This window comes from Rutilus rutilus, assembly GCF_951802725.1.
Source record: "Rutilus rutilus genome assembly, chromosome: 19".
NCBI lineage: Eukaryota > Metazoa > Chordata > Actinopteri > Cypriniformes > Leuciscidae > Rutilus > Rutilus rutilus.
Window position 1 is genome coordinate 2767367 of NC_140232.1, and position 24679 is coordinate 2792045.

A 24679-nucleotide genomic window follows, 5' to 3' on the forward strand; every position below is an offset into this window, starting at 1 on the left:
AATAACAGAAGCACAAAAATAGCCGAAATATCAACATGCTTTGAAACTAATGGAATATTAAAGGAATAATTCCCCCAAAACTGAAGGTTCAGTCATTGTCTACTCGCCTTCATGCTGTTCCAGAACTGAGTGTGCTCGTGTTTTCAGCAATGTGACGTAGTCCTGGGTTAACTTGTTCATCATATCATAAATCATATTTTTGTTGAGCTTAACTTTGAACCGTTATTTCATGGAAAAGAGCTGTGTGGAGTTTCTTCAGACTTTGTCCTTTTGGAATGACATGAATGAATTACTTCATGTTTTTATTTTCCTCTGTTTAGTGCATTTATATAGGAGCCCAGGTCCGCTACATAAGAAAACACATTTTTGTAAATCATAATTATGACATAAAAATCTGAAATTATGGTTCACTAATGTATGTCGTGGGAATTATCAGTGTCTTAAGTCATAATGATGACATTAAAAATGTCCATAATCCTTAACTTAGCGTCATGAATAATTATGATTTAGTATGCCATACTTTTCTTAAGTCAAAATTGACATAAGAAGAGGACCCTAGGCGGTCATAATTTCAACTTCATCTCATATGTTATAATTTTGACTTATAATTAAAAATAAAAAATAAAATAGAAAGTTGTCATTCACATAAAGTCATGATTATTATGGTATAGGAAAAACTTCTACTTTTAATCTCACAATTTCAACTTTTTAACCTCATAATTATGACTGAGTATGTTGCTTTTTTTATGTGATAATTCAGATTTCCCAAAGCATGTTTATCTCATAGAGTATGTGGCAGAAACGGGCTTCATGGACATAAACATCATGGACGAGTGTTAAAGCGGTTCACAAATGAATCCATGAGTCAGCAGTTTCAGTTTGTGGCGTCGCCTTTGAAAACTTCCCTTTTCACAGGAACAGTGAAGCTCCGTCACTCTCTAACAAACACACACTGTTTTAGAGGTTATTACGTTTATATGAGTAAAGATCAAGTCTCAATCACTCTCACACACTCACACCACAGCTCTATCACTCTCACTCTCACACACACACACACACACACTCACACTACAGCTCTATCACTCTCACACACACACACACACACTCACACTACAGCTCTATCACACTCACACACACACACACACACTCACACCACAGCTCTATCACTCTCACTCTCACACACACTCACACCACAGCTCTATCACTCTCACACACACACACACTCACACTACAGCTCTATCACACTCACACACACACACACACACACACACACTCACACCACAGCTCTATCACTCTCACTCTCACACACACTCACACCACAGCTCTATCACTCTCTCACACACACACACTCACACCACAGCTCTATCACTCTCACACACACACACACACACACACTACAGCTCTATCACTCTCACTCTCACACACACTCACACCACAGCTCTATCACTCTCACTCTCACACACACACACACACACACTCACACTACAGCTCTATCACTCTCACACACACACACACACACTCACACTACAGCTCTATCACACTCACACACACACACACACACTCACACCACAGCTCTATCACTCTCACTCTCACACACACTCACACCACAGCTCTATCACTCTCACACACACACACACACTCACACTACAGCTCTATCACACTCACACACACACACACACACACACACACACACTCACACCACAGCTCTATCACTCTCACTCTCACACACACTCACACCACAGCTCTATCACTCTCTCACACACACACACTCACACCACAGCTCTATCACTCTCACTCTCACACACACACACACACACTACAGCTCTATCACTCTCACTCTCACACACACTCACACCACAGCTCTATCACTCTCTCACACACACACACTCACACCACAGCTCTATCACTCTCACTCTCTCACACACACACACACACACACACACACACACACACACACACACACACACACACACACACACACTACAGCTCTATCACTCTCACTCTCACACACACTCACACCACAGCTCTATCACTCTCTCACACACACACACTCACACCACAGCTCTATCACTCTCACTCTCACACACACACACACACACTACAGCTCTATCACTCTCACTCTCACACACACTCACACCACAGCTCTATCACTCTCACTCTCACACACACACACACACACACACTCACACACACACACACACACACACACACACACACACACACACACACACACACACACACACACACACACACACACACACACACTACAGCTCTATCACACTCTCACACACACACACACACACACACACACACACACACACACACACACACACACACACTCACACCACAGCTCTATCACTCTCACTCTCACACACACACACACACACACACACACACACACACACACTCACACTACAGCTCTATCACTCTCACACACACACACACACACTCACACTACAGCTCTATCACACTCACTCTCACACACACTCACACTACAGCTCTATCACTCTCACACACACACACACACTCACACTACAGCTCTATCACTCTCACACACACACACACTCACACCACAGCTCTATCACTCTATCACACACACACACTCACACACACACACACACTCACACCACAGCTCTATCACTCTCACTCTCACACACACATACACTACAGCTCTATCACACTCACACACACACACTCACACTACAGCTCTATCACTCTCACTCTCACACACACTCACACCACAGCTCTATCACTCTCACTCTCACACACACACACACACACACACACACACTCACACTACAGCTCTATCACTCTCACACACACACACACTCACACTACAGCTCTATCACACTGATGTTTGTCTACACTGCCGTTCAAAAGATTTGATCGGTAAGATGTTTTTGAAAGAAGTCTCTTCTGCTCACCAAGGCTGCATTTATTTGGTTAAAAAAACACACAAAAAAAACAGTAATATTGTGAAATATTATTCTAATGTAAATCAGTGTAATTTATTGCTGTGATCAAAGCTGAATGTTCAGCATCATTACTCCAGTCTTCAGTGTCACATGATCCTTCACAAATCACTCTAATATGATGATTTGATGCTCAAGAAACATTTATGATTATTCTCAGTGTTGAAGACAGTTTTTTAAATTTTTATTTCATGATGCTTTGATGAATAGAAAGTTCAAAAGAACAGCATTATCTGAAATCTAAAGCTTTTGTAACATTAAACACTAGCGTTCTAAGGTTTGGGGTCAGGAAGAATTTTAATTTCTGGGGAAATAATTAAAATAAATCAATACTTTTATTCATCAAGGATGAGTTAAACTGATCAAAAGTTACAGTAAAGACTGTAAATGTTAAAAAAAATGTATTAAAATAGATAACAGTTATTTTAATATTTAAAATATTTTAACATAATATTTAACAATATAAATTATTTATTTTTTTATCAAATAAATGCAGCCTTGATAAGCATAGAAAACATATAGTGATTCCAAACTTGTGAACGGCAGTGTGTGTGTGTGACTCCAGTGCGTGACTCAGTGTGTGTGTGTGTTCTTCTGTGGTCCTGTAGATGCGAGCGCTTGGAGGAGCAGGTGAACGATCTGACGGAGCTCCACCAGAACGAGATCCTGAACCTGAAGCAAGAGTTGGCCAGTCTGGAGGAGAAGATGACGTATCAGTCCAACGAGAGAGCCCGTGACCTGCAGGTGTGTGTGAGTGTGTGTGTGTGCTGGTAGATGTGGACCAGCACAGAAATGCTCGTCAGGTTTCTCCCCGAGGAGGTTTAAATCAGGTTATTGATCACAATAAAACACACTAGACTGCCCTCTAGTGGCGAGACAGAGCTTGTACAGTTGATCAGACGTGCTCAACATCAACTAAAACTGTGCAGAATATGAGCCCGCAAATGTTGGTAAAGGAGAGAATACTTTTACCTGTGAGGAAATTATAATTACATTTTGACTTAATCAAGAAAAATCGGTAACACTTTTTTAAAGTGACTTAGTTACTACATGTATTTACTATAGTAATAACAGTAAATTATGCATAATTACAAGTAACTAACCCTAAACCTAACCAGAACTCTATAGTAAGTACATTTAGTTGGTTATTATTATCAGTACTTATTTGAGTAAGTATAATGCCACTACACCGCCTTAAAATAAAGCGTAACCTTTTGTTAATATTATTTAATGGACCTGAACTAACTTGCATTGACTAACGTTAAAGCTACACTGTGATATTTTCCCCCATCTAGCGGTGAAATTGTATATGACTACCCAGTGAATAGTGTGAGGGGACAGAATACACAGTTTGTACAGTATAAACACCATTATGTCTATGAAGAGTCCCCATAAACCGTGTGTGTGTGTGTGTGTGTCAGGAGGCGCTGGAGGCGTGTCAGACGCGGGTCTCTAAGATGGAGCAGCAGCAGGTGGTTCAGCTGGAGGGCCTGGAGAACGCCAGCGCTCGGACGCTGATGGGGAAGCTCATGAACGTGTTGCTGGCGCTCATGGCCGTCCTGCTGGTGTTCGTGTCCACCGTCTCCAACTGCGTGATCCCGCTGATGAAGACCCGCAGCCGCTCCGTGTCCTCGCTGCTGCTCTTCCTCCTGTTCGCCGTGCTCTGGAGGAACTGGGACTCGTTCTCAGGACACACCTACCGCTTTCTGCACGTGCCCAGATGAGCCGGCTAGTTGAAGAGGAACTATTATGCCCTTTTTTAAAGACTTGATGTTGTTTTCCGGCTCTAGAACAGGTTTTCCTGCTTGAATGTTGATTATTCTCCTCATATTCTCCATTGTTGCGGCTCCTCTCTTCCCAGTCTGTCAGTAACGCTCTGTTTACTTCCTGTCTCTATGAAGCCCCTCCTTCTGAAAAGCACACTGTGCTCTGATTGGTCGGCTGGAGCAGTGTGTTGTGATTGGTCGAGCGCGTGTGTTTGGGAAAGTCCCGCCCCTTACCATAACCGCCAGTTTAACACACTACTAACTAACTCAACCAGGCCCCGCCCCTTTATTCTGCGCATTAATTATTATAATGAGGAATATTGTGACGTGTTCCCAGGAGAAAGGGCGTTTCAGGAGTTCAGAAACACTGACACTGATATAGAGAAGAACTGGAGCTTCTTCATGATCAAACAGCAACATCACACACTAAACACAGATGAACATGGAGAAAAAGCCTCTTTAAACCCCTAGTGATCTTCAGAAGAACTGCTGGTTTCAGACTGTTTCTCACAGTGTTGTTCCCCATCGAATGCCTTTGAATCAGTTTAATGTTTTTTTTTTTGTGTATTTCTAATATAATTTAGCTGAATGTAGCATTAGTTCCCACAGAAATGAATAATTTGCTCAGTGTTGCGAGTGAACGACCGCACACGATTCTGAGCAGGTGTTTAATGTGCAACAGTAACTCATGATGACGAACAAAAACCGTGATCTGCTGTCGGATGGACAATCTTCCGTGTGAAGATTCTTCTGTTCAGCGGAAAGAATAAAACCATGAGGGAGAGTGGAGAAAACCACGACACGACCCTGAGACTCTGAGAACTCCTGCGTTCACGGCTCAGGCGTGTTTGACCTTTGACCTGTGACGGACGCCAGTGTCGCGGTGCCGTCTGAAGGACACCGCAGAGACCAGCCTGTGCGTTTAGGTTATTATTTTCAAGAAGTTAAATGATTTTCTCTTGTATTATCTGATGTAAAAACACTGTTTTAAATGAAGTATTAATTTATTGAACATTGCACTGCCTTACTGGACCGGTGACCGCAGAGAAACACAGTAACAGTAGCTGTTAGTGCTTACCTGTGATGTGTGTAATATCAATATTTTTGATATTACGAGGGAGAGATTGTTGATGGTCTGTAAGTTCCTATGTCTACTGTAGTAACCGATCGATCGGGACCGTTGTTAATAATTCAGCGCGTTGTATGTGTTTGATAATGAGCTCTGTTTGATCTACTCACACCTCAACTCATGCAGATCCTCATGGATTGAGCACAGCCGTCTAACTGTACGATAGTGATGTAATAATGCTCAGGGGAATGTGCTCTGCAGAAGCTGTATTACGAGTTTACGTGAATGATGATTTAAACCACTCTAGTGCCTTCAACACATCTTCTGTAAGACTGGATGACATCTTTGTAATAAAGATTATTTCTGACTAGCAGTGTTGTTTTAGTATCACTAGTGCTACCATAGTTTGTGTTATATTATGAATATGTATAATACTTTTTGGTTGTCTTTTCTTTTTAAATGATTAGTTCACTTCATAATTAACATTTCCTGATAATTTACTCTCCTCCACGTCATCCAAGATGTTCATGTCTTTCTTTCTTCAGTGGAAAAGAAATGAAGGTTTTTGAGGAAAACACTCCAGGATGTTTCTCCATATAGTGTCTTCAATGGGGTCCAACGGGTCGAAGGTCCAGATGTGAGTTTCAGTGCAGCTTCAAAGTCTCGACACGATCCAGCCGAGGAATAAGAGTCTTATCTAGACAAACCAGCCGCCATTTTATAACAAAATAAACATTTATACTGTTGAACCACAAATGATCATCTTGCACTAGCTGTGATGAAAGATGAATGCGGAAGAACATACCTAGTGTTTACAAAGCGAATGTGCAAAGACCATAGACAGTAAAAGAAATGGACACAGCGACCCCATTTGATTCAACGGAGAAAAGTGAAGTCAATTAGAAGCTCTCACTTCCTGATGGCTGAGCGTACTGCGCAGACTCAAACTGAGCTTGACGACGTAGATGTGACGTGAGCAACCCGTCTGTCTTCTAGTAGCTGTGCCAAGATCAATCTGAATCATTCCCTTCCGAAAATTGCAGAGACGGAGAGTGTGAGTAGGAGCTGTCCATGAGCTAGGAGCAGGAGAAACTTTTGCTATGTATTCTGATTAATTATTTTGTCATTTTGCCTCCATGTCCCCCGATTGTCCGCGAGCTTCTCCTCCTGTCCATACGGTAATCTCTCTACTGTGCGACAGAGAGTCGCGTGGTTATGACGAGATCGTTAGCCTGTTTTTACAAAAACTGCTTCTACGGGGCCATAACATAAGATACAAGGTAATGGAGCATTTTATACATTGTCGTGTTTCTTAAGAAATAAATAATGGACAAATGGAGTCTTTAAAAGATGTAAAGTTATTCGCTGTCAAAGTGATGCCAAAATGAATGGGAGTCAATGGAATGCTAACAGCAGGTGATGGTCCGCTAATCAATGGCAGCCCCCGGGGAAGCTTCAGTTTTTTCCGAAACATTGGCCCCCTGAGTTTTTCGCTCTACATTTCTGAACCGGAACACGCATGACCTTTCAATGTGATTACGTAACGTGTGGCGCATCACAGCTAGTGCAAGATGAGCATCTGTGGTTAAAAAAGTATATAAATGTTTATTCTGTTATAAAATGTCCGCTGGTTTGTCTAGATAAGACTCTTATTCCTCGGCTGGATTGTGTCGAGACTTTGAAGCTGCACTGAAACTCACATCTGGACCTTCAACCCGTTGGACCCCATTAGCCGAGTAAGCCCCGATCAAGCCCCGGAAGTGACAGTGGAAACGCGACTGGCCCTGGCACGCACTAGCACGGCCCGGCCCTGGCCCGACAGTGGAAACGCGGCTATTGAAGACACTATATGGAGAAACATCCTGGAGTGTTTTCCTCACAAAACCTTCAACCTTCCTAGATCCAAGATGGCGGCGCGAGTACATCGCGAGGCTCGCGGTCTCTCCAGATTCTGTAATTTAGCAGTATTTTTCTTGCTCATTTCGGGTCTGTTCGTCCAGAACAGTTGTGCCTTAACATCATACACCCAAGGTGAGCTTTTGGATATTGGTTTGCGAATTTCCGACAGTTTTATGGACAACCTTCGACTCCTTCCTGAGATCGCCAGATCACCCGAGGCTATGCACTCTGCCCGGCCGGGCGGAAGTGCTCGCAGGCGCCGGCGAGATCGTAAACAAAGGCGAGGGAAGCGCGGAGGACTAAGAGCTAAGCTAAAGCTAACACCACACCGGCTCTCTTTACCCAGCATTTTCCTTGCCAATGTACGGTCGCTGTTGAACAAAATGGAGGAGATTCGACTCAACATCACATACAGCAAGAGACTTTTGAACTGTAATGTTCTAATTTTCACGGAAACATGGTTAAACAGCGGAATACCGGACAACGCTATTGAGCTAGCGGGACGCCATACATTCCGGGCGGATAGAACATTAGATGGCTCCGGTAAGACCAGAGGTGGTGGATTGTGCATTTACATTAACAAAGCTTGGTGCACAAACTCTGCTATTGTTGGGAGACATTGTTCAGCTAACCTTGAGTTTCTCATGGTTAAATGTAGACCGTTTTATCTACCGCGGGAGTTCACTTCCACTATTATAACTGCAGCCTATATTCCCCCGGATGCTGATGCCAAGTTTGCTATGAAAGAACTTCACGCAGCCATCAGTAAACAACAGACCGTTCACCCGGAAGCTGCGTTTATTGTTGCGGGTGATTTTAATCATTCAAACTTAAAGTCAGTGCTACCGAAATTTCACCAGCATGTTTCCTGTCACACCAGAGGAAACAAAACCTTAGACCATGTTTACACAAACATGGCTGAAGCTTACGTCGCGACACCCCTCCCCCACTTGGGACAGTCAGATCACCTTTCTTTGTTCCTCACCCCCAAATATGCACCTCTGATCAATCGCGTGAAGCCATCAGTGAAGACCATCAAGGTGTGGCCTGCGGGGGCAGATTTCTCACTCCAGGAAAGGTTTCTACACACAGACTGGAGTATGTTTGCTTCTCAAGCCACCAGTGGCTCTCACACGGACATTGACTGCTACACCTCCTCTGTACTGGATTATATTAATACCACCATTGACAGTGTTACAACCCAGAAGCAGATCACCACATACCCAAATCAGAAGCCATGGATGAACAGGGAAGTGCGACTCCTATTGAAGACACGCAATACTGCCTTCAGATCAGGAGATGCACAAGCCTATAGCACATCCAGAGCAAATCTGAAAAGGGGCATCAAAGAGGCCAAGCACTGCTACAAGCTTAAGATAGAGGGACACTTTTCCAACGCTGACCCTCGGCGCATGTGGCAGGGCATTCAGGCCATCAGTGACTACAAACCCTCTCACTCCACCCCCGCAGCCACTGATGTCAACTTCCTGAACGAGCTAAATGACTTTTATGCTCGCTTTGAAAGAGACAACAGAGAAACTGCCACCAAGCTCAAATCCTCAGCTGACCACCCACCGATCACACTCTCCTCCACAGATGTCTGCAATGCACTGAGCAGGATCAGCGCGCACAAGGCTGCTGGACCAGACAACATCCCTGGACGCGTACTCAGGGCATGTGCGGAGCAGCTCGCTGGGGTTTTTACAGACATTTTCAACCTGTCTCTTGCCCAAGCAGCTGTACCAACATGCTTTAAATGCACTTCCATTGTGCCAGTGCCAAAACACTCCAGCCCGAAGTGCCTTAATGACTACCGCCCTGTAGCACTCACACCCATCGTAATGAAGTGCTTTGAGCGGCTGGTCCTGGCACACCTAAAAGACTCTCTACCATCCACATTGGACTCACACCAGTTTGCCTACCGTAGCAATAGGAGCACAGAGGATGCAGTCTCCATGGCACTGCACTCTGTGCTCACACATCTGGACAATAAGAACACTTATGCACGCATGCTGTTTGTTGACTTCAGCTCAGCATTCAACACTGTCATCCCAACTAAGTTAATAGCCAAACTTGGAGACCTGGGCTTCAACACCTCCATGTGCAACTGGATTTTGGACTTCTTGACCAACAGACCCCAGAATGTTCGATCAGGCTCCAACTGCTCCACATCCATCACACTCAACACTGGTGTACCACAGGGCTGTGTGGTAAGCCCGTTCCTCTACTCCCTCTTCACCTCCGACTGCAAGCCTGTGTACGGATCTAATTCCATCGTCAAGTTTGCGGACGACACTACGGTGATTGGTCTCATCAGCAACAACGATGAGACTGCCTATAGGGAGGAGATCAAGCACCTGGCCACATGGTGCACCGAAAATAACCAGCTCCTCAACACCACCAAAACGAAGGAGCTCATCGTGGACTTCAGGAAAGTGTCAAGAGGCACACACGACACCATCCACATCAATGGAATGGCTGTTGAGCATGTCTCCAGTTTCAAGTTCCTGGGGATCCACATCTCGGCGGACATGACCTGGACAACCAACACCTCCAGCCTGGTCAAGAAGGCTCACCAGCGCCTTTTCTTCCTGAGGACACTGAGGAAGAATCAGCTTTCCTCCACTATCCTGGTGAACTTCTATCGCTGTGCAATAGAAAGCATCCTGACCAACTGTGCTACAGTGTGGTATGGGAGCTGTTCTGTTGCAGAGCGCAAGGCACTGCAGCGGGTGGTGAAAACCGCCCAGCGCATCACTGGGACTCCACTACCTGCCATCGAGCACATCCAGAGGAAACGCTGTCTGCATCGAGCTCGCAGCATCCTTAAGGACTCCTCTCACCCAGCCCACAGACTGTTTTCTCTCCTGCCTTCCGGCAGGCGTTTCAGGTGCCTCCGGACCAGGACCAGCAGACTAAAGAACAGTTTTTTCCCCAGAGCTGTCTCTTTATTAAACTCTAACCCTCATTGATCCCACTCCCCTCATATACTGATTGACTCTCCTCTCCCTCCTCACACCTGCCTCCATTTTGTTATTTGCAATACTATAATGTTCATTTGCACTGCTGACTGTTATTACAGTAACAACTGTTTACATATGCATCTTGCACTACTACCTTGACTGGAATATGCTCAATTTGCACTGCCGACTGTTTATTTACAGTACCGACTGTTTATATATACATTGCAATATCGTACCTTAACTGTAATATGCAATTACTTTCCACTGCACTCACTCGGATAGCTTCTGTCCAAACTTTATTTGCACTACTTTAATCCATTGTTATACTGCTCATTAGCCTAACTTATACATATATCTATTTGTTAAATTCTGTTTATAGTAATAGCCATCTGTATATTATGCTCACATTCTGTTTATAGTAACAGCCATCTGTATATATATTCATAGTACATATCTATCTGTAAAATTCTGTTTATAGTAACAGCCATCTGTATATTATATTCAGTACATATCTATCTGTAAACATTCTGTTTATAGTAATAGCCATCTGTATATTATTATATTCAGTACATATCTAGCTGTAAACTCTGTTCACAGTAATAGTTATCTGTATATTATATTCATAGGACAATCTATCTGTAAATTTTTGTTTATAATAGTATTCAACTCTATATTTATTCAGTACATATCCATGTTCTGCACTTATGGAACCACTGTATATCCTGCACTTGCTGCTATTGCACTTCTGGTTAGACCTAAACTGCATTTCGTTGCCCTTTACCTGTACTTGTGTAATGACAATAAAGTTGAATCTAATCTAATCTAATCTAATTTCTTTTCCACTGAAGAAAGAAAGACATGAACATCTTGGATGACGTGGAGGAGAAATTTTAATTCTGAAGTGAACTAATCCTTTGAGAAGTCAGTCCCATTTTATATTAGGTATCTTTACTATGAATTACATAAGAAAATAATTATTGTTCGGTTCAAAATACGTATTGTGTTTATGTTGTATTGTAAAATACGTGTGGATACAAGTAAGGTTAGGACAGGTTTGCTGGTTTAGCTGGGTTTTAAGGGTGGGTCAACAGTGTAATAGATGAAACTCTAGAAATGAATTACATGCAGGTATTTTTAAATATTTTTAAGTACAATATAAAATCATGCATGTACAAAATAAGTGCATTGTATCAAATGGTTAATTTAAAATGTAGTTATATTTATTTTTGGGTGAACTGTGTTTGGGTTTATTTATATATACAGTGCAATGCATAAGTGAATACACCCATGCTAAAGTTGACTAAAAAGAGGAATAAAAAATCATATTTTGGAAATTGAACTTAATGCCTTAATTTAAAAAATTAGGAAAAATCCAACCTTTAAGGACACAAATTTTCTTTGTGAATGAATAATGTATCGTAAATAAATAAATGTTCTTCCTTAAAATACATGGTGCATAAGTTACTACACCCCTATGTTAAATTCCCATAGAGGCAGGCAGATTTTTATTTTTAAGTATTAAAAAAAAAAAAAATGTAGGATACTATGCATCCTGATAAAGTTCCCTTGGCCTTTGGAATTAAAATAGCCCCACATCATCACATAGCCTTCACCATACAGTACCTAGAGATTGGCATGGGGTACTTTCCATAAGATCATCTCTCAATGCAAATCAAACTAGCTATTAGGCTAACTGAAATAAAACCATGCCAATCTCTAGGTATGGTGAAGGCTATGTGATGATGTGGGGCTATTTTATTCCAAAGGCCAAGGGAACTTTATCAGGATGCATAGTATCCTAAATTATTATTTTTTTTAAATACTTAAAAATACAAATCTGCCTGCCTCTATGGGAATTTAACATAGTGGTGTACTCACTTATGCACCATGTATTTTAAGGAAGAACATTTATTTATTTACGATACATTATTCATTCACAAAGAAAATTGGTGTCCTTAAAGGTTGGATTTTTCCAAATTTTTTTAATTAAGGCATTAAGTTCAATTTCCAAAATATGATTTTTTATTCCTCTTTTTAGTCAACTTTAGCATGGGTGTATTCACTTATGCATAGCACTGTATGTCCAAACATTATCAGCTGTGTGACTGACATATCTCATTAATTACAGGACCAATGAAATATAAGAACATTGAAAATACATAAAAAAAAATCCAGATCCAGTTTGATTAGCTGAAGAACCGAAGCGTGATCAGTACTGAGAGTATATAAGCACTCGTGTTGCATTGATATGTTTAGTAACTGCTTCTGCTAGAGGAAGCTGTGAGAATAACGTGTTCAAACAGCCACACTTGCGGTCTGTGAAAGTGTTCAAGTAGGTGTGAAGACTACAAGTGAGGGAAAAACTTTTGTTTACCCAATTAGACACACTAATAATTGTTAAAATGCAAGTGTTCACAGAGCTTTCAATACTTTGCATTTTAAAATAAACTTGTAAATGTCTGTTCATTATCCCACGTAACAAGACAATTTATAATTGCGGTGCTTCTAATTCAGTTGTTCCGTTGCAAATGTACAAAATACACATGGCCTGCTCATCTTTGCACCAATGAAATGTGCAACACTTTATGTTTTACAACCAAATTACATGTAATATCTAATTAATTTAACTTGCAGTGGAACGTTTTCCTCGTCATCTCGTGATTTCGGGGCACGTGATTTCCTGAACATGATGCATGATGAGATACGCTTAGCCTTGAACACCTCTCCGAAGTGGTATTCGAGATAGTGTGGGTTTAGGGCACTGGTATATTTCATACATGGGACATTCTTGCGCTCTTACTTCCCGTTGCATGTAGACGCTCTCAAGTGGCCAAGACCACAAGTGTGGGTATTCGGACAGACCCACAGTTTCCATCATTTATAAAAAGTGCGTATGCAGAGATAAGAGTGTTTGTATGCTAAAATCCACTCCAACGTTCCCATTTATAGAAATAGTCTTTGAAATTGAGATGGTCCACATGGACAACACTGTGACTGTTGCGCACATCAACCGCCAAGCTGATGTTGCAAGTCAGAACTCGCACGCCATCTCCTTCTCTGGAGTCAGCAGTGGCTCAAGTCGCTCTGTGCCGTTTACATCCCGGAAAGCTCAATCATGCGGCCGACGCATTCTCACGACAGCTCACGTTACCTGGAGAATGGACTCTCCAACACCCAGGTGTTCCAGCTGATCTGGAGTCGATTCTCGGACGCACAGGTAGACCTGTTTGCCTCCCAGGAGTCCTAACACTACCAGTTGCTCTGTTCCCTGACCGAGGGGAGTCTCAGCACGGAAGCACTGGCACACATTCACTGCGTTTCCGCCAGTGAGCCTTTCTCGCACAGATACTGTACAAGGTCAGGCACGACGATGAGCAGGTCTTGCGCCTTACTGGCCAACCTAGACTTGGCTTTCGGACCTGATGCTCCTCGTGACAGCTCCTCCCAGGCAGATTTCCCTGAGGAAGGACCATATTGCACCCGCGTCCAGACCTCTGAAACCTTGTGTGAAAGACACTGTCATTCTGATGTTTCATTTTTTAATAAATCATCAAACTAAACACTGAAGATTTAGTGAAAAGAACATACAGTGTATTTTAAACCCTATATATTTTCCCACCTTGTTTCAAACCTGTTATTTCTTTCCATTATACACAAATGAGAAGTTCACTGTGAAGTTCACACAATTTGTGCATTATATTCCAAGTGGATCAAGTCAAGTCAAGTCAAGTCAAGTATATTTGTATAGCGCTTTTCACAATACAGATTGTATCAAAGCAGCTTCACAGTATTAAATTAAAATAATACAACAAGGTTTGTTTCTAGTGGAATTTATTGATAAAATCAAATTAGATATCCAGAATATCCCCAACTGAGCAAGCCAAAGGCAACAGTGGCAAGGAACCGAAAAACTCCATCAAGTGACCTAATAGTGTCCTAAAACTCCATCAGGTGACCCAATGGAGAAAAAAAAAACCTTGGGAGAACCCAGGCTCAGTCGGGGGCCAGTTCTCCTCTGGCGTTTATTAACTAGAGGCCGGATTGTAATTTGAACTGTAAGATTAAAAATATTATATGAATGCCTGGCTGAAGAGATGCGACTTTAATCTAGTTTTAAACTGGGAGAGCGAGTCTGAGCAACGAACAGTATCAGGAAGGCTATTCCAGAGTTTTGGAGCTAAATGTGAAAATGCTCTCCCTCCTTTGGTGGTTCTGGATATCCTAGGTATGACCAAAAGCCTTGAATTTAGTGATCTTAAAGAGCGCGATGGATTATAGGGCGATAGAAGATCCGTTAAATAGACTGGAGCTAAGCCGTTTAGGGCTTTATAAGTCAGTAGCAATACCTTGTAATTAATACGGAACTTTATAGGTAACCAATGCAGTGATGATAAAATCGGTGTTATATGATCATATTTTCTTGATCTAGTAAGAACTCTAGCGGCGGCATTTTGGACTAACTGTAGCTTGTTAATTGAGGATGCAGGACAACCGGCTAATAAAGCATTACAGTAATCTAGTCTCGAGGTCATGAATGCATGAACTAACTTTTCTGCATCAGAAACTGATAGCATATTACGTAGCTTAGCAATGTTTCTAAGGTGGAAAAAGGCGGTTTTTGTAACATATGAAATATGATTTTTGAAAGACAGGTTGCAATCGAGTATAACACCCAGGTCTTTTACTGTAGAGGATAAAGTAACAGGACATCCTACTATATTAAAGTTGTATTGCGAGAGGTTTTGTGGGCGGTTTTTTGAACCGATAAGTAGTACCTCTGTTTTGTCTGGATTTAATAAAAGAAAATTACGCGTCATCCAATCTTTTATATCTTTAACACACTCTGTCAATTTGGATAATTTATCGTTTTCATCTGGCCGTGATGAAATATATATTTGAGTGTCATCAGCATAACAATGGAAACTAATTCCATGTTTCCTTATAATATTTCCAAGTGGCATCATATATACTGAGAATAATAGAGGGCCTAACACAGATCCCTGCGGCACTCCATAGTTTACTGGAGTTATGATCGATTTTTCTCCATTTAAATAGACAAAATGGTAGCGGTCAGATAAGTATGATCTAAACCAGCTTAATGCTTGTCCTTGAACACCAGTATAATTTTGTAGTCGATCTAAGAGTATTGTGTGATCTATAGTATCGAACGCAGCACTAAGATCAAGTAAAACTAGTATTGAGATACAGCCTTGGTCAGAAGCTAAAAGTAAATCATTTGTGATTTTAACGAGCGCAGTTTCAGTGCTATGGTGCGGCCTGAAACCAGACTGAAACTTCTCATAGATATCATTTTCTTGCAAGAAAGAACACAATTGAGCGGACACCACTTTTTCTAATATTTTAGACATAAATGGAAGATTTGAAATGGGTCTATAATTTGCTAGGTTATTATGATCTAATTGTGGTTTCTTAATGAGAGGTTTTATAACTGCCAGTTTAAATGTTCTTGGAACATGACCTAAAGATAAAGACGAGTTAATAATATTAAGGAGAGGCTCTTCCACTACAGGTAACACTTCTTTCAGTAGTTTAGTTGGTATCGGATCTAATAAACATGTTGTTGTTTTAGAGGAAGTGATAAGTTTATTTAACTCTATTTGTTCTATAGTTGTAAAGCACTGTAATTGTTCTTGCGGGGTGATAATTAAGGCTGAATTATAAGGCGCAACTGAAGATTGAACGTTTACAATTGTGGTTCTGATGTTTTCTATTTTCTCAGTGAAGAACTTCATAAAATCATTACTACTAAACTGTAACGGGATATTTTGTTCGGGTGATGTCTGTTTATTTGTTAGTCTAGCCACGGTGTTAAATAAAAACCTTGGATTATTTTGGTTATTTTCTATTAGTTTGCGGAGGTGCTCAGCCCTGGCTGCTTTTAGGGCCTTTTTATAACGTGACATACTGTCTTTCCACGCGATTCTAAAGACCTCTAAATTAGTTTGTTTCCATTTACGCTCTAAAATACGGGTTTCTCTCTTTAGAACATGCGTGGTATTGTTGTACCACGGTGCTTTAATTTTCTCTCTGACCTTTTTTAATCTAATAGGTGCAACAACATCCAATGTTCTAGAGAGAATAGTGCTCATAGTGCTAGTTAGTTCTTCTAGTTCATCTGTTTGTTTGGGTTCAGGCAGCAGCTGAGACAGATCGGATAAGCAATTTGAGAAATTATCTATGGTGGATGGAAGGATTGTTCTGCCTGGTTGATAACGCGGCGCCGCATGACATATTACAGCAGTACGTAATATGCAAGTTACCATGTAATGGTCAGTGACTTCATCACTTTGCGGTATAATATCTATATCGGTTGGATCGGTTCCATGTGATATAATTAAATCGAGTGTATGATTAAGACGATGAGTTGGTCCGGTGACGTTTTGCTTGACCCCAAATGAATTTAATAAATCTGTAAACGCAGCCCCTAACGCATCATTTGGATTATCTACGTGTATGTTAAAATCTCCAACAATTAATGCTTTATCGACATTGACTAATAGGTCTGAGAGAAAATCTGCAAACTCTTTTAGGAAATCAGCGTAAGGCCCAGGCGGTCTATATACGGTAGCCAAGGCTAGAGATAATAGGGATGTTTTTCTAACATCTAAGAGCGTAACATTTAGTACAAGTACTTCAAACGAAATAAACTTATAACCCGCTTTCTGAGTAACATTGAGAATATCTCTATAAATTGTCGCAACACCACCGCCACGACCAATCAGACGGGGCTCATGCTTATAGGAGTATCCAGGAGGAGCAGACTCATTTAGACCGAAATAATCATTTGGTTTAAGCCAGGTTTCAGTTAGGCAAAGTACATCGAAGCTATTATCTGTGACTATTTCATTTACAATAACTGCCTTAGGTGTGAGTGATCTAATGTTTAGAAGACCTAGCTTTAGAAATTGTTTTTGTTTACTAATAGCAACATTTTCTGTTTTAATAACAATTAGATTTTTCCTAGATCCTGCAGTAGATTTATTATTTGATCTCACTAAACGAGGAATAGACACGGTTTCTATGCAATATTCTACACTAGTATTTATATCAGTTAAATTGGTGCAGCAGAGACTATGATTTGGACTTTTGGTTACTAGTCAAAAGGTATTTAACATTTTGGAGATGTTATCCGACAGAAGATCTGCTCCGAATCTGCTTGGGTGTAAGCCATCGGCACGGAAAAGCCTAGGACGCTCCCAAAACAGATTCCAATTATTTACAAAGAGCAGTTTCTGCTCATTGCACCATGACATTAACCATTCATTTAGCGCAAATAATCTGCTAAACTTTTCATGTCCTAGTCGGTACGTGGGAAGCGGTCCTGACACTATGATCGTTGTTTCAGGCGATGTGCTGCGTACCGTATCGATCAGATTCCTGAAGTCTTTCTTCAGAATCTCTGTCTGGCGCATCCTGATGTCGTTCACTCCCGCGTGGAGGACAACAGTTCCGACGCGCTCGTCACCGTTCAGAATCTCGGGAACGTGAGTAGCGATTTCAGAAACACGAGCACCAGGAAAGCAGTGACTGTGCACCTTACTTTTACCTAACGTTGCGCGTACGTGCCGAATGATGGAATCGCCGATGATCACAGCATCGCGTTCTGTTTCGCGAAGAGGGGAGAAGCGGTTTTGTGTGGATAACTCGAAAACCGGGAGGGTCGGAGAGAGTCTTGGTCTAGACCTGACTCGCGTCTTCCGCTGCGGAACCACCCAGGCTTCGTGGTGGCGTGTTGGAGCCGGAGTGAACGAGACCATGGCTGATCGCGACCTCGGCGCTCGGGACCTATGTTGAGAAACGCACGGAGTAGACGAAGTCGGAGTCAGCGGGTTAGTAACGTTAATCTCTGATTTGTGTGCATCGGCGCGTGATGTTTCAAGAGCTAACCGCCGGTCTATCAGCTCGGCTTGTCTCAATAAAAGGTCGTGGATCTGTTTCTCAACAGCTTCCAGCTCAGACTGCAGTGCGTGCAGCTCAAATGTGTCCTCACCTGCACCAAAAGGTAGACTACTTTCATCTGATATATTCGCCATTTTAACAGATGGACAGTAAGTTAGCAACGAAGCTACCAGTGATGCTATCAATATTAATACTAATTTATGACTGAAGTTTTAGATATAATCCGTCTTTTTAGTGGTACGGGTGTAGAGTAGACGCACGATAGGCGAAAAATGTTTGTAAGTGAGTGTTGAGAATTGACGCGTTCAGCCGTGATCCACGGGAGTAACCTATAGGAGTATCCAGCGTTGGATCACTAGCTTTGTGAGAGGATCAAACTTAAACGTGTGTTATTTATAAAGATGTGTTGCAGAAGATTTGACGTCAATGGCGCCCAACACAACTGACCCTGACGCACCACATTTGAATATGCGAACGTAAGAAAAAGGAGACATTCAGTCATTAATTACTTACATTTTTGTGAAATTTAATTTGAAAGACTTGGAATATAGTTCAGTTATCCAACCAGGAGGTATTGCTGTGAAGCTTTTACCATAGCAATTGCTTCATTTACAGTATGTGAGTACAATTCTTGACTCAAATGGTGAACGTGTCCTGAATGGGTCTGTTCAGTAGCTTTGACCAGGTGGACTTTGGCTGGTTAGATGGTTAGGGATCTTCAAAGGTTGAAGAGCCACTGTCCAGTCCATGCATAGATTCGGAGGAAAACACTTGGGTCGGTAATGTCAGCACATTTGGATCTTGCCGGAAATTTCCCAAGACAAGGTTTGCTAACTAAATGAAAAGATCCAAATGTATAAGCGTAAAGCAATCGGTCCACATTAGCCAACAGACACTCCCGTTTAAAGGCACAATTACCTCATTGATTCATGTTTCTACATGATTTAGTTTTGTTGGGCTCATTCATGAGTTCTTTACTATAATACTGAGACGTAGATCATTTCGTCAGTGAGGTCCTCTTCACGTTTGCTGCTCGTGTCCGTCTCCTCATCGCTGTAGTCGCGAACACTGCTCTGACACAAGCCCGTCTCTTCTGCCTCCGGCCCGTGGCCTAGCGTGACGCTCAGTAAGTTGCTAGCAGCACTTTCCATCTCATCAATTGTCATTTCACAAGCATCTGCAATCTCGTGTTTAGTCACCGTGACAAACTTTGGATCCTTCGCATATTTGCCCAATCCCCCAGATATCATCACCTACAACAAAAGGCATTGTGTCAGTTTTAATAAGAGTTTGTCACTTATCACTACATACAAAGCCTAAGATCTACACAGGATCATGAAATGAAAAATAGGAAAACTAATTATAATCAGCAAAATAATACCCATAAATGGAAATTAAGTCCATAAAGTCCTTCCAGTCAATATTCAACAATGGAGGCAAGTTTTACTTTTACTTGATAAAGTGTAAAAGATAATCAGTATGTCATGATTTGAGTTATATTAAAAAATATTCTGGCTCTTCCAAACTTTATAATGGCAGTGAATTGCAACCAACAGTTTGAAGCTCAAAAAAGTGAATTCTTAGCCTGGATGCCAGCCGAACTTAGCCCCGCCCACAACATTTGAGGTCGGGAAGTTCGGCCTGGACTTGATCCGTTGTGGAGCAACTATGCTCGAACCAGAGCTGTTCGGACCAATCAAATTGTCAGGGAGGGCTTTAACAGTAACGTAATCATCCACGTCACCAAAGAGCGCTTGGGTTGAATTCATTTACAACAAAGATGGCTGCCGCTGGCGAATTGAGATGTGTAGATTCCGCCATCGCATCTGTTATAGAAGATATCGACGACAGCGCATTCATTTCAAGGCATTTGTCGATCGGAAAGATGAGAACAACAGTCGATGATGAAGAACATACGTCACTTACTCCGTTGCTCTGATTGATTTTAGGTCTATCCAATTGAGTGCAGAGGCATTTTCTTTCCTGGTTCGGTTGAAACCAGGGATTAAAGTGAAAAAAATTCTTCTGACTGAAATTTTTTTTTTAGGCCAAGTCATATTCCTTTAACTTTTTAAATAGTCGAGACCAATAGCGTTTTAAGGGGAGACGTTTTAAACCGCTTTAATATTGCCAGTAGGCGTATTTTAAAAGCTATATTTTAATCTATGAAAACCAGGCATGGAACATACTAATATAATTAATAATTTGCATATATATATATATATATATATATATATATATATATATATATGCAAATTATAACACGTTTACACAAAATTTGTTAACACACAAGTAAGTTACTTTTCCCCTTTACTTAACATAAATTGTAAGAATATGACTAATAGTAAAGACTAGTACTAATAAATACAGTGCTATGCATAAGTTTAGACACCCATGCTAAAGTTGACTAAAAAGAGGAATAAAAAATCATCTTTTGGAAATTGAACTTAAAGGTATAGCGGAGGATCTTTCCGAATTTTAGATAAGTCCCGCCCTCTCCACTTTTTGAAAAGTTTGATTGATTCACCAGAATGATTGACAATTAGGAGGACCAATAGTATAGGGTATCCACCCGGAAGTAAAAAGATCCTCCGCTATACCTTTAATGCCTTAATTTAAAAAATTAGGAAAAATCCAACCTTTAAGGACACCAATTTTCTTTGTGAATGAATAATGTATCGTAAATAAATAAATGTTCTTCCTTAAAATACAGGGTGCATAAGTTTGGACACCCCTATGTTAAATTCCCATAGAGGCAGGCAGATTTTTATTTTTAAGTATTTTTTTTATTTATTTTTTAGGATACTATGAATCCTGATAAAGTTCCCTTGGCCTTTGGAATTAAAATAGCCCCACATCATCACATAGCATTCACCATACCTAGAGATACTTTCCATAAGATCATCTCTCAATGCAAATCAAACTAGCTATTAGGCTAACTGAAATACAACCATGCCAATCTCTAGGTATGGTGAAGGCTATGTGATGATGTGGGGCTATTTTAATTCCAGAGGCCAAGGGAACTTTATCAGGATGCATAGTATCCTGGATCCATGAAGTAACTGGCCTTTAAAAATAAAAATCTGCCTGCCTCTATGGGAATTTAACATAGGGGTGTACTAACTTATGCACCCTGTATTTTAAGGAAGAACATTTATTTATTTACGATACATTATTTATTCACAAAGAAAATTGGTGTCCTTTAAGGTTGGATTTTTCCTAATTTTTCAAATTAAGGCATTAAGTTCAGTTTCCAAAAGATGATTTTTTATTCCTCTTTTTAGTCAACTTTAGCATGGGTGTCTAAACTTATGCATAGCACTGTAAACATTAGGCCTAGGCTAAAGCTATTAAATAGCAGTCCCAAACTAGTTTTTGTTAATACAATGTTGGTATGAGCCACTACAGTCATTTAAAAATATAAAAAATAACACAAAGAAAAATAGTGGCATTTTGGGGTTATATGGAAACGACAGTTACCATGGTGAATACACAATATTAACAATAACTGTTAATGAAACATGGAAACTGGTGAATAGAATGAGAATCATACCTGCATTACTTTTATTTCGTGTAATTTACAACGTAACGGCGTTGCATGCTCGTAGTTTCTTTTGCACTTGATCAGTGAAGCAATACAGCGCGCGCCGCTGAATTTGCGCGTGCAATTGAGTGTGCGCTACGAGAACAGGATAACGGCTGACAGGACAAGAAAGTCCGTTTTTCTGAGGTGAAAAACTTTATTTCAGCGTACACTTATGTCACTGCCTGCCTGGTAGTTCCTATTGTGCTGGGTTTTCTGAAGTAGTCATGATTCGCCTCTCATAACATAACATGCTCTAAACACGCACGCAGTGTGGAAAAGGAGGAGCGGAGGCGCGGGGAGCAAGGATCACAGCGCAAATTTGAACTATATCGATGTGATATGGTCTAATTCCATATCGCATTTAAAAAATATATCGATATATTTTTTATATCGATATCGCCCAGCCCTACCTGCATTATAAGTGTGTGTGTCACTGAAATATAGTTCTACCTCAGCGCTCAGCTGTAGCCTGACATGCACTTTCCGTGAGCGGTAATTGAAAACCCGGAGTGGACTATGAGCGAAGTGATTACAGAGTGCTTAGAGTGGAGAGAGGAACGTGCTTTTGCTCCACTCCAGGCTTTGATCACATCCCCCTCAGCAGGGTGAATACACCTCGTCTTTCCTTAATTTAAGACCTATTCAAACTAAAATTAAGATATTTATTACACTATTTGAGAAATGAAAGCCTATTTACGGCCTTAAAATTATGAAAAGTGAATTTAAGACTTTAAGGACAGACTGGAACCCGCAATGACGGAAATCCGTCATAGACTTGCTTCAATTAACGGAAATCCGTCGTAGCGACGGAGAACTTTAATCCCTGTGAAACACACTCCTTAATCACAGCCCAATGGAGCAGTATCAGACTCATGTTCTGAGTATGACGACACCAGGCTAGTGAATCCATCCATCATAAACGAAATCCACACGGCTCCGAGGGGTTAATAAAGGCCTTCTAAAGCAAAGCGATGAGTTTGTGTAGGAAAAATATTCATATTTAAAACTTTATAAAGTAAAACAACTAGCTTCCGGCTAAACGAACATACGGATTCAACTAAAGTCTAAAGCGCAACTTCTGCGAGTAATGCGACGTACTGCTAGTATTTCCTCTACGGCCATGAAGCACTACGCTACTTCTGACGCAACCGGTAAGTTGCGCTTTAGGCGTAAGTAGACTGCATATGTTAGTTTAGCCGGAAGCTAGAATTTTACTTTGTAACATGTTAAATATGAATATTTTGCTTCAAACTGTTGTTTGCAATTCAGTGCCATTATCAAGCTTGGAAGAGCCAGGATATTTTTTTATATAACTATAAAGAAGAAAGTCATATACTTTATTCATATACATATAGAAAGTCTAGGATGGCTTGAGGTTGAGTAAATCATGGGCTAATTTTTTATTTTAAGTGAACTACCCCTTTAAGACAAACAGGACCAAACACACGTGTAATGTGGTCTCTCACCGCTTCCACCAGGCTGTGAGCGCTGCTGCGCTGCTGCAGGTGATGGCCACTCAACCGGGGGGGAACCTTCAAGAGGGAGGGGGTGGGGGGACGCGTGGACCAATCAGAGCCGTGCTGGGAATTCCAGAAGCTCCTGTGAACCAATCCGGGAGTGCTGCTGGCGCTGGGCGTGGCCTGAGGCAGGGGCGTGTAGGGAGGGGGCGTGGCCGGGGGCGTGACCCACGAGCGGATGGAGCGGGTCGGAGAGAGTCGCGATCGACTCGATTCTTGTCCGGTCGCCGTCTTCACCTGTGGAACCGCAAGGAAAAATATTAAATAAATAATAAATCAATAAATAATGAATAAAGCTGCTGTGAGATGTTGGGTGACAACACTTGAGAGCAACCTTCCAATTTCAACATTTTACACACTTTTGTGATGCGAGTTTGCTCTAAACGTGTTTACTGTAATGCACGTTCAGTAGAGGATTGTTCACTAGGACACATTTCTCAATACTTTTTCAAAACTCTTCACACGGTTCTCCTTAACAACTTTCAGCTTCACACAGCAATACATTTCATATCCAAAATGCACAAAAACACTTCATACATCACAAGTCAACTCATTCTTCCACAACAAAGGTTTCATCCAACAAACACACAATCAATGAGCAAAAAACTAAACAAACACTAATAACAGGCAGAATTATACAATTTCATAATTCACTGCAGTTTATGCTCCACGATCAATGTTTACATTATGCACAAAATTATTCCCAAGTTTCCACTTTTGTATAGATGGTCATGCAACTAAAAGACTAACACTTCATTATCAGGTGTTCAGCTTCATCTAATTGTTGTGATAGTATTTAATTTAGTACAGAATATATTTCAATATGGTATTACTGTAGAAATGTAGCAAATTGCTGTCTTAGTTTTGTTTGTATTATGATCACTGTGTGAAGAGATTTGAAAAAGTGACCAAAGTATTGAGAAATGAAGCTTAGCGAATGTAAAAACTGTAAAGTCACCTGTCATCCGCCAGACACTTCTACCATTG

General features: G+C 41.1%; 2 protein-coding genes across 8 annotated transcripts in view; one reads left to right on the forward strand and one right to left on the reverse strand.

Annotated features, from left to right (window-relative positions):
• tmcc1a (transmembrane and coiled-coil domain family 1a) overlaps positions 1-6180 on the forward strand; it is a 52461-nt gene extending 46281 nt beyond the window's left edge. For all 7 annotated transcript variants that reach the window (XM_084389067.1, XM_084389068.1, XM_084389069.1 and 4 more), the window contains 2 exons: positions 3581-3716; positions 4394-6180. In XM_084389067.1, coding sequence (XP_084245193.1) covers positions 3581-3716; positions 4394-4696 — 439 coding nt within the window. In that variant the 3' untranslated portion in view covers positions 4697-6180. The remainder of the gene's footprint in view (positions 1-3580; positions 3717-4393) is intronic.
• A 7039-nt stretch (positions 6181-13219) lies between these two features.
• Positions 13220-24679, reverse strand: part of cacna1db (calcium channel, voltage-dependent, L type, alpha 1D subunit, b) — a 102231-nt gene continuing 90771 nt past the window's right edge. Inside the window, exons 47-49 of the mRNA XM_084389806.1 lie at positions 23642-23929; positions 19103-19842; positions 13220-14170 (exon numbers count right to left, since the gene is read on the reverse strand). Coding sequence (XP_084245932.1) covers positions 19567-19842; positions 23642-23929 — 564 coding nt within the window. The 3' untranslated portion in view covers positions 13220-14170; positions 19103-19566. The remainder of the gene's footprint in view (positions 14171-19102; positions 19843-23641; positions 23930-24679) is intronic.